General features: G+C 45.7%; 1 protein-coding gene across 5 annotated transcripts in view; it reads left to right on the top strand.

The window, feature by feature from the left end:
- The window catches only part of tbc1d22a (TBC1 domain family, member 22a), a 208,758-nt gene that overhangs the window by 81,640 nt on the left and 115,806 nt on the right, over nt 1–11,312 (top strand). For all 5 annotated transcript variants that reach the window (XM_064938236.1, XM_064938233.1, XM_064938234.1 and 2 more), the window contains one exon: nt 1,169–1,283. In XM_064938236.1, coding sequence (XP_064794308.1) covers nt 1,169–1,283 — 115 coding nt within the window. The remainder of the gene's footprint in view (nt 1–1,168; nt 1,284–11,312) is intronic.

Here is an 11,312-nt window from a genome sequence, read left to right as displayed (position 1 = left end):
CCAAACCGTACCAGCTAGCATGACACGCCAGTACCCCAGGCAGCCAACCAACATATTTTTTTTTGAGGGTGGGGCGATCACAATTTGAGAAATGTTTTTATTTAGAAATATTACAAACATGTCGTCCGAGAAAGCGCTCTGCACGTGTGATGCATCGCTTGACATGTCAGAACACCGGCACAGACATTCAGGGGCCAGACTAGAAGAGGGAAGCGAAAGAGAATGAAGATATAAGTGTACATCCCAAATGGCACCCTATTTCCTATATAGTGCACTACTTCTGACAAGCATGCTATGGGCCCTGGTCAAAAGTAGTGCACTATTAAGGGGGGGGGAATGGTGTGCCATTTGGGACACGGATAATTTGTATGTTTGATTTGCGTGGTTGATTTGCGCTGAACTTCAAGCCTCCTTTAATTCTCGGGTGTCTGACAGCAGCAAGGTGAAACATTTAAAACCCTCAGACAGAGCCTGTAACGAAGATGGAAGTGTTTGCCTTGCAGAATAGATTGGAGAAAGAAGAAAAAGACAAAGGAAAGTTCTTGATCCCGCAGCAGTAACGAGGCAGACGGGTCCAACCCGTCAATGGGAAATTGATGTTGAAGTGTCGTGTGTTCTTCAGTTCCAAGAACATTAATAGGACATTCTGGAACACGCTCCATGTCACCGCTCACCACACATGCTTGTCCTGTACTCTTCTGTCTAATCTCCTCACTTCTCTAACACAATCAAACCTTTATGTCCACGATTAAAACATGCATTATTTCTAACTTAATCCGATATTGCTCTTTGATTGATTGGTGGGCATGGGACGGGGCTATTCTGTGTTGGTTTGAAACCATCGTGTGACCTTGTTAACGGCAGTCTTAACATATTAAAAATATGTAAATCTACATTATTCACTGTTGTTTTACATTGATTTGTCTTCTGTAGCGTGTCTGTTCCTCTTTAGGCATATTGTCAATGGCTAAATTGACTATTGGCCTTAAATTGGACTTTGACTAGCACATCAAAACAAGCAAGCTTACTTATTGTACTCAATTTACAAATACTCTTTAAACAAAAGCTTGTGCATAATGATTCTAGAAGTAGCTTCCGTGTTCCTCTATGTACTGTGCTCTATACACAGTGTGTGTGTGCTGACTGTGTTCCTCCGTCTGTCCGTCAGATCTTTGAGCGTATCCTGTTCATCTGGGCGATCCGCCACCCGGCCAGCGGCTACGTGCAGGGCATCAACGACCTCGTCACGCCTTTCTTCGTTGTCTACGTCTTTGAGTACATCAGTGAGTCCCTCGTCCTCCCTCTTCGTCCACCCTCTTCCTCTGTCCTCTTCTTACTCCTCCTCCCTTCCCTTGCTGAAGGGAAGAGCCAAAGCCAAAGACTAGATAATGTGTTTGTAGGTTGGTGAGTCCCTCTCCCGGCCGCCTCTCTCATTTAAGGGAAAAAAATGTATTTTTTTTTGCTTCCATCGCTGCAATAGATACCCGAAGACTAGATAGTAGCGTATGCGTTTGAATTCAAGTACACCGGTCCCTCCGCTTCCCTCACTCAAGGGAATACCAAGCCGTGAAGAGATACTAGTTTAAATGTTTTAATAAGCTCTCCTCTTACAATAGAGCTTGCTTGGATCCCTGCTGTGTGAGTTAATGTGGTGTACATTATTTGTTATGAATGTTTCATTACATTGAGGACTTAATGTTCTCTTGTGTTGTGTAAACTGAACTGAGCCTCAAACATTGATATGCAGAGAGTAAAGCATCTCAAATGATGTGTGTGTGAGTGAGGGTGGGGTTAGGGGGGAGTGTATGTGCTCCAGTGTGTTTGTGTTCCTAGATGATGAATAAATGGCTGCTCTGCCACTCCAGGGGGTGCTCTAAAGGCATGGTGAGAAGGTGGGTTGTGAACCCGGGGGATTGCAGTTGTTTGCTTACTGAAGCGTGAAACAGAAAATAGTTGTTTCTGTTGCTTTTGACTACCCTCTCTTTCCTTGTCCCTGTCTCCCTGTCTGTCTGTCAGATCCTCAGTCTCCTGGCCTGCTTTGCACTGTTTCTATGCATCTTCGTGTGCTGTCTGCTGATGAGCCTTGAAAGCTTACAAAGCCAACCAACCTTCAAATGTGCTCCGCCTGACACGTAACATGATGGTTTGATGTGCTGTCTGTTGATTTTTGTTTTTGATGGAGCGGGTAAGAGAAAGAGAGGGATATAGCGATTTTAATTACGCTTCTGTCTGAAGCTTTCTCACGCTCTCACACACACACTAACCTGTATACGCACACTCTCACTCAGTTCAACTTTTGATGGCGCTGCGTCACAGCTAGCCGGCAGTAATTTATTATTACCCAGTATTCTACGGGGCCGAATAAGGGCTGACGTTGGAGTGAATACACGTTAAATAAAGTTAGATTTGGTCCATTTCAGTCATGCTGAGATGTTCACTCTCCATCACTTTGGGATGAAAAGGAAGAACTCTCCATCACTGAATAAAGAAGAAGTCTGAGGGTTGGTGATTTCAGATATAATTGAAAGCTGTTAGTTTAGGACATCTCTCTCTGAGGCAGATTCTCTTTGTGTGTGTGTTGTTGGACTTGGCTTTAATGTCCGGATCTTGTCAGAAAGCTCCACTGACTAGCTGGATCAGTCTGTCTTTAAAGGAAATGGATGGGTTCGTACACTCCTAATTACTTTTTTCCCCCTTCAGTAGCATTTCACATGGTGTTAGTACAAACACTTACGGGACATTACTGTTGTTGAAGGCAATGCTGCTTTGTATTGTAGCTGATTCTCATTAAATGAGTATTGAGGAGGAGGATGAAAGGAGGTGTGTGTGTGTGTGTTTGCATGTGTACATGCGCTTGCATACATCTGTGTGTGTAGTTTTTCCAGCAGCGTTTGCAGTAGTAGCAGCCATAGCGTGAATCGTACTCACTGGATTGTGCTGGTTGAATCCCTGCGTGCTAAAGATGCATGATGACAGGGATGTAATAGAACGGCCAGTAAGTCATGCTGTGTTGTGCCTGCTGCTGTTAGGTACCATGCATTATAGAGCTCGCCAGCTTGTAGTCCTAAAACCCGGATATGAGTTACCTCTGGTTCATTCAGCTGCTCCTATGGGGAAAATGAATGGGTAAAGAATAGGGTTTTGGGATGAACACGGAAAATAATGGCAGGTAACTCAGGCTTACGAGATCTACGTTTTGTTCTATGAGATAATATCAGTCAGTTAACATGACCTTTATGAATTATGAAGCCTTTTGTGCTCTATGTACTTTTTTAAAATGATGTAAATGCTTCAGAATTCACAGAAGGTGACTTTTGCCGATGAAGATTCTCATAGAACAAAATGTATATAGATCTCCTAAGCCTGTGTTTGCCACAGACCTTATTCTCAGCGATGTATCCAAATACTCCATTCATTTGCTCAAAAAAGGATGCAATTGCTATTGCTCTCCATAGAATAACGGATGGGGTTTTCCCCCTTTGCTACACACACACACTTGTGCGCACACGTCTCTCAAAAGCGTAGGTTTGTTTGCGGTAGTCAGAAGGCCTAAATAATGTAGCTGTAGCATGTTGGCTATAGGCTTTTGTAGTGTACTGTAATACACTGCTTAACCTGTTACCCTTCCTGACCACTCGGGGCAGTGTTTAATCTACCCTCAGAAAGTAGTCATATGACTTGACTTAATCCACATTTGTGACTGACCGGCTCGATTCGGTCCAATGTAGCAACATTTTTTTATTTTTTTATTTTTATATTGGATAAAAGTAGAGACTAGAAAGTTGTAGAGCTAGAAAGTTGTATGTCATACACAAGAGTTGAGGAACAATGGGGAAGTAATTCTGCTTTGAAACTTTTGGTAACTCCACTTTTGAGAAAATGGCCCTTGACTGTTTTAGTACACCTACTGGATAGCTCTTTGTCTACACCCATTCAGCATCATTCACCGTCTTAAGCCTTAGCTCAACCCATCTTTTTAAGGATTCACATGCGAGGCCATGTGTTAAACAGAGTAAGGTCGTGTAGTCAACAACCAAATATTTCAAGAGTAAAAGTGATGTAGTAGCAAGAATCCACTTTATATAGTTCAATAGCTAACCCCAATCACCTCCAACTAGATTCAATGTTAGCCTGTACAGAATACAAAACTAGCTAGCTTTCTTTTCACTCGGTCAATTAGGTTAGTATATTGGAGTAACTACAATGTTGATCCATCCTCAGTTTTCTCCTATCACAGCCATTCAATTCAGTAGCTGTTTTAAAATCACCATTGGCATCATGGTGAAATCCCTGTGCGGTTTCCTTACTCTCCGGCAACTGAGATAGGAAGATCGCCTGTGTTTGGTAGTGGGGTACAGAAACGGGGTACTCATTTAAAATCATGTTAAACACTATTATTGCAAACAGAGTGATTCCATCTAACTTGTGTTTTGTGCTGCTGCCATGCTGTGCTGCTGCCATGCTGTGTTGCTGCCATGCTATGTTGTCTTAGGTCTAGTGTTGTGGTGTCTCTCTTGTTTTGATATGTTTTGTCCTATATATTTTTTATTTGTAAAAAAAACTAACATTTTTGCCCCCATCCCCGCAGGAGGCCTTTTGGTAGGCTGTCATTGTAAATAATTTGAGAACAAATTCTTACGTGACTAGTTAAGCACATTTTTACCCCTGAACTTATTTAGGTTTACCATAACAAAAGGGTTGAATACTTATTGACACAAGACATTTCAGCTTTTTAATGATTTGTAAAAAATATTGAAAAACATAATTTCACTTTGACAAAATAATTGAATTCAGGCTGTAACACAAGAAAATGTGGAAGAAGTTGAGGGGTGTCAATAATTTCTGGAGGCACTGTAACACCATAAAGAGGTGTAAAAGATGTGAGGAAGTTGAGGGGTGTCAATAATTTCTGGAGGCACTGTAACACCATAGAGAGGTGTAAAAGATGTGAGTAAGTTGAGGGGTGTCAATAATTTCTGGAGGCACTGTAACACCATAAAGAGGTGTAAAAGATGTGAGGAAGTTGAGGGGTGTCAATAATTTCTGGAGGCACTGTAACACCATAAAGAGGTGTAAAAGATGTGAGGAAGTTGAGGGGTGTCAATAATTTCTGGAGGCACTGTAACACCATAAAGAGGTGTAAAAGATGTGAGGAAGTTGAGTGACATGCTGTGTGAAATGTGAATCACAGTTTCCTCTGTCAGGGAAATAATTAAAATGTTCACCTGCACTAGGTGCTTTTCTCTCTCATCAACACCATCTAAATACATCTATCAGACAGGATCAAGGCTGCCATTCCATCTGCATCTTCTCGTATTGCCTTTGCTCTGTAGCAACGCTAAGCTATCGCTTTTTATGTCTCTATTTTTGTTCCTTTGTTGCTGCTTGTTTTCAAACAAATGTCCTTCCTTTGATGATGCAATAACTAAGATGTTGTGCTTCATGCTGGAACCAGTGGGTTGCTCGGGTGGGGGGGGTCATGCTGGAACCAGTGGGTTGCTCACACCAAGCCCCACCCACTGTCACTCAACCAGGCAGTACCTCGTGCTCGAGATTCACTCAGCACTGAGCAACATTTTTCAAACAGGAACGACACTGCTTTCCTCCTTGCGTCTTAATATAAATTCACATTTTGTATATTCTACTATTATTTGCTCAACAGTAATAGCCTATGCATTATGTTGATTCCAGCTGTGAAAGTATCTGCCCATCCCTGTGTCGCTGTCGGTTGCCGATTCTCTCCCCATTATGCGCACGGAGGAGGGAAAGATGGATTCTGAGAAGCACAAGCACATGACCATTGCTCAAAATGCTTTTGTGAGAAAAATATATATATATTTTTTAAAGCAACTACTGTCTAGTTACAGAGAAGATAGTCATATATAATTTCTCAAATATTGAGTTCATGGCACCACTTTGCAGCCGGTGTAGGCTGTAATTAGTTTGGTGCGGTGTACTCCATTTGCAGTGACGAACGAGGCCTACATCAAGTAGCCTATAGGCCTACCTCTGGAAAGTTTTTGCAGGACGCTAGCTTACATTTTAGATGAATCAATTAGCCTACATAGCAATCTAGCAACAATATCATATTTAGAGTTAGCAATCTAGATAAGCGTTTTGAGGTCCCACTTCTTCAGTTGGTAAGTAGTATTGACTATCTGCCAATATGCACAAGTATGTTGTCAAATGCTTTGAAGAGCCCTGCCTCTAATTTAAAGTAACTCTCCATTTCAACAAAAAAAAAAAAACGTATTTGTTGTTATCGAGCAAAATAGTTATTACTGTTTGTCTATATCTCCCATATGTCTCTCTCATCCAGGTCTAGTATGGGTCCTCTATTGGATTGGCTGAAGTTGTTTCGGAGAGGACTGGTGAGCTCTGGTGGTCTTTTTCTGTTTGTCAGTGTGGACGCTGGGGAGAGAGAGGCTCCGCGCTGTCAGGAGGAAGCTACACGCGTTTCCTGGAAGATGACCTATGGTAGTACTGCTGGGCTTTATACAGGAGCAGTCGGGATGTCAGTACAAAGTGAATGGAATACGATAATATAACTTGTGTGAGTGAGTGTAGGGGTCTGGTCAGGAGTTATTAAGGGGGCTGCAGCAGGCAGTGTGCCAGTGGGAAGCAGGCAAGAACTCTATGGTGGTGTCACGGCCAAGGAGTTATGCCAAGAAGTCATGGCGGAGAGGTGAGGGACATTCCATGTAATAATGAAGGGAGGAATGAGGTAGGCATCCGGTCCTGTCTGTCCAAGAGCTCTCAACTAAGACCTGCCTGCTGGTCCTGGCACTGAGGGGTCAAGAGGGGAAAGGGAGGGACAGTGCGTGACCGAGAGAGGGGCAGAGGCAGGGATTGGAAGAGAGAGGCTGAGAGAGGGACAGAGAAGGGAAGAACAGGGAAGCAAGGAGCTCAGAGGGAGAAATCCCCTTATTTGGATCCTCATTAGCTGTTGCAGAAGCTTTTCTTCCTGGGGTGAAGTGACTCAGAAGTGATTCTCTCATCTGTTTAAAATTATGATTTATATTTTTGACTTGGACTTTTTCTCTACTTATATATTTGCTACCATGATTCGGGATAATCGTGAATAATGATGAGTGAGAAAGTATCTCCCCCCCAAAAAAATGCTAACTTCCCTTATTGTGATGGTGAGAGGTTAGCATGTCTTGGGGAGTATAGTATTTGTGCATCTGTAACATTCTCAACTCATCATTATTCAGGATTCATTCAGGATTATCCGTAATTATGTTTGCATCCACATTAATGTGGAAGTGTTAAGAGATGTTACTCCTAAATGACACATTTACCATTCATTTCTATTGGGCACAAAATATTCTGGAACAGAACCAAAACAAAGAGCAAATGCATCCAACAAATGTGTAGAGTCACAAGCTTGATGTGGTCAATGCGTGCTTTGAATATGGGACCAAATACTTCACTTTTTAGTGCTTTAATACACGTGAGTTTGTCCCAATACATTTAGTCCCATAAAATGGATGTACAAAAAGTGGTGTAATCTCTTAACGTGTCACCCGATATTGATGAAAATACCCTCAAATAAAAGCTGACATCCAAATCAACAAAAATGTGTCACTGTTCCAATACTTTTGGAGCTCACGGTCTTAAGTGGACCAGGTCTCCATATGTCCACTTAAGTCAAATCAAATGTTATTGGTCACATCCACATATTTTACAGGTTTTATTGCGGGTGTAGCAAAATGCTTGTGTGCACTTAAGAAATAGAAAATGGTACATTTTGACGGTGCTGGCAATTCAGAATAATAAACCAGACATATTATAGCCGAGCTCTGACGGCGTCTCCACTGTCAGCCGATGCATAGATATGAAGGTTGGTTTTAATAACGGCAACAGAACACTGCGAAAGAAGACCAATTAAGCGAAGAGAGTCAACCTGCTCTGTTAGCAGTGCTATCCTAGCAAGGTGTTTAGTGTTTCTGGTTGGTGTACGGTCTGAGACCTTGCTGTCACTGAGCATCTCTGACAGATGCTCTAAACAGAGCTAATGTTAATGGCACTGAAACCATTTGCCCATTTCGATGCCCTATGAATATGGAGTTAGTGTCTGTGATCAAGCATGGGGCACTACAACTACATGCACCAAGAGGAGAGAGAATGACCCCTGCTGTATCTGGGACCCCACCACTTGTTATTTTATCCTTGTGGAAATATTAAATGTATTTCCATTCAAAATCCTATTTTCCTTAAACTTAACCCCTTACCTTAGCCATAAACCTGAGCCTAATTGTAACTCAACCCCTAAATCTTACCCCTAAACTTAAAATAGCTTTTGTCCTCATGGGGATGTGTGAAATGCCCTCACGAGGGAGACTGTTCCGTGTTTTACTACCTACCCTTGTGGGGTCATTTGGGTATTTCAGGACCCCTTGAGGATAGAAGAACAATACAATGAGCGTATATATATACACACACACACACACACACACACACACACACACACACACACACACACACACACACACACACACACACACACACACACACACACACACACACACACAGCGGGAAGGGGATTTCAGGCGGAAGGAGGAGCAGTCAGGAGAAAAAGCATGTTGAGAAATACAGTCAGCCTAAATGATAAACCATGTAGTCGAGAGGAATTACACATCAGATTGAGCTTCAGCGACAGCACTGTTGGACTACTCCAAGCAAACTAGAGATGATGCCTTCCTACTAAGCAGAGGTGATTTGAAGTCCACATGCTTTGATTGTGAGTAGGCCTATGTTGTGTGTTTACACCGTGTGACTTCTAACTGGAGTCTTTTGATGTAATGAATCAGTCGCGTTAATTCCACTCTGTTTTACTCTTCTCTCCAGCAGTCTTTTAGCTTTAGCCAGCTACTTTGTCAACCTCTACTAGGCTGGTTGAGTTTCTCCATGTGTAAGTGGTCCGTATTGACTCTGTGAGGAACATGTCTACTGCCTGTTGTTCAGTCTAGTCTGGCTGTGAGTTGAGTTTAATGTCAGTGGGGTGTGTTGGTTGTCTGTCGTGTTGTCGTGCTGATTGAGCGGCGGGCCAGTGGACGGCTCCCTTTGTGGATTGAGTGGGGGATCAGTGGTCTGTGTCTGCGCTGTCTGTGGATTGAGTGGGGGATCAGTGGGTTGTGTCTGTGCTGTCTGCAGATTGAGTGGGGGATCAGTGGTCTGCGCTGTCTGTGGATTGAACGGGGGATCAGTGGGTTGTGTCTGCGCTGTCTGTGGATGGAACGGGGGATCAGTGAGTTGTGTCTGCGCTGTCTGTGGATTGAGCGGCCGGCCAGGGGTCTGCTCTGTGGATTGAGTGGGGGATCAGTGGTCTGCTCTGTCTGTGAATTGAGTGGGGGATCAGTGGGCTGCGCTGTCTGTGGATTGAGCGGGGGATCAGTGGTCTGCCCTGTCTGTGGATTGAGCGGGGGATCCGTGGGCTGCGCTGTCTGTGGGTTGAGCGGGGGATCAGTGGGCTGCGCTGTCTGTGGATTGAGCGGGGGGATCAGTGGTCTGCCCTGTCTGTGGATTGAGCGGGGGATCAGTGGTCTGCTCCCTCTGTGGATTGAGCGGGGGATCAGTGGTCTGCTCCGTCTGTAGATTGAGCAGGGGATCAGTGGTCTGCTCCCTCTGTGGATTGAGCGGGGGATCAGTGGTCTGCTCCCTCTGTGGATTGAGCGGGGGATCAGTGGTCTGCTCCCTCTGTAGATTGAGCGGGGGATCAGTGGTCTGCTCCCTCTGTAGATTGAGCGGGGATCAGTGGTCTGCTCCTCTGTAGATTGAGCGGGGGATCAGTGGTCTGCTCCCTCTGTAGATTGAGCGGGGGATCAGTGGTCTGCTCCCTCTGTAGATTGAGCGGGGGATCAGTGGTCTGCTCCCTCTGTGGATTGAGCGGGGGATCAGTGGTCTGCTCCCTCTGTAGATTGAGCGGGGATCAGTGGTCTGCTCCCTCTGTGGATTGAGCGGGGGATCAGTGGTCTGCTCCCTCTGTAGATTGAGCGGGGGATCAGTGGTCTGCTCCCTCTGTAGATTGAGCGGGGGATCAGTGGTCTGCTCCCTCTGTAGATTGAGCGGGGGATCAGTGGTCTGCTCCCTCTGTGGATTGAGCGGGGGATCAGTGGTCTGCTCCCTCTGTGGATTGGGCAGGGGGATCAGTGGTCTGCACTGTCTGGATGAGCGGGGGATCAGTGGTCTGCTCCCTCTGTGCATTGGGCAGGGGGATCAGTGGTCTGCACTGTCTGGATTGAGCGGGGGATCAGTGGGCTGCTCCGTCTGTAGATTGAGAGGGGGATCAGTGGTCTGATCTGTCTGGATGAGCGGGGGATCAGTGGTCTGCTCCCTCTGTGCATTGGGCAGGGGGATCAGTGGTCTGCTCCGTCTGTAGATTGAGTGGGGGATCAGTGGGCTGCTCCGTCTGTAGATTGAGAGGGGGATCAGTGGTCTGATCTGTCTGGATGAGCGGGGGATCTGTGGTCTGCTCCCTCTGTGCATTGGGCAGGCGGGATCAGTGGTCTGCTCCGTCTGGATTGAGAGGGGGATCAGTGGGTTGCTCCATCTGTAGATTGAGAGGCGGATCAGTGGGCTGCTCCATCTGTAGATTGAGAGGGGGATCAGGGGTCTGCTCCCTCTGTAGATTGAGCGGGGGATCAGTGGTCTGCTCCCTCTGTAGTTTAAGAGGGGGATCAGTGGGTTGTGTCTGCGCTGTCTGTAGATTGAGCGGGGCATCAGTGGTCTGCTCCCTCTGTAGTTTGAGCGGGGGATCAGTGGTCTGCTCCCTCTGTAGTTTAAGAGGGGGATCAGTGGGTTGTGTCTGCGCTGTCTGTAGATTGAGCGGGGCATCAGGGGTCTGCTCCCTCTGTAGATTGAGCGGGGGATCAGTGGTCTGCTCCCTCTGTAGTTTAAGAGGGGGATCAGTGGGTTGTGTCTGCGCTGTCTGTAGATTGAGCGGGGCATCAGTGGTCTGCTCCCTCTGTAGTTTAAGAGGGGGATCAGTGGGTTGTGTCTGCGCTGTCTGTAGATTGAGCGGGGCATCAGTGGTCTGCTCCCTCTGTAGTTTAAGAGGGGGATCAGTGGGTTGTGTCTGCGCTGTCTGTAGATTGAGCGGGGCATCAGTGGTCTGCTCCCTCTGTAGTTTAAGAGGGGGATCAGTGGGTTGTGTCTGCGCTGTCTGTAGATTGAGCGGGGCATCAGTGGTCTGCTCCCTCTGTAGTTTAAGAGGGGGATCAGTGGGTTGTGTCTGCGCTGTCTGTGGATTTAGCGGGGGATCAGTGGTCTGCTCCCTCTGTAGTTTGAGAGGGGATCAGTGGGTTGTGTCT

This window comes from Oncorhynchus masou, chromosome 26 (assembly GCF_036934945.1).
Source record: "Oncorhynchus masou masou isolate Uvic2021 chromosome 26, UVic_Omas_1.1, whole genome shotgun sequence".
NCBI classification, from domain to species: Eukaryota; Metazoa; Chordata; class Actinopteri; order Salmoniformes; family Salmonidae; genus Oncorhynchus; species Oncorhynchus masou.
This window is presented reverse-complemented; position numbering and strand designations above follow the sequence as displayed.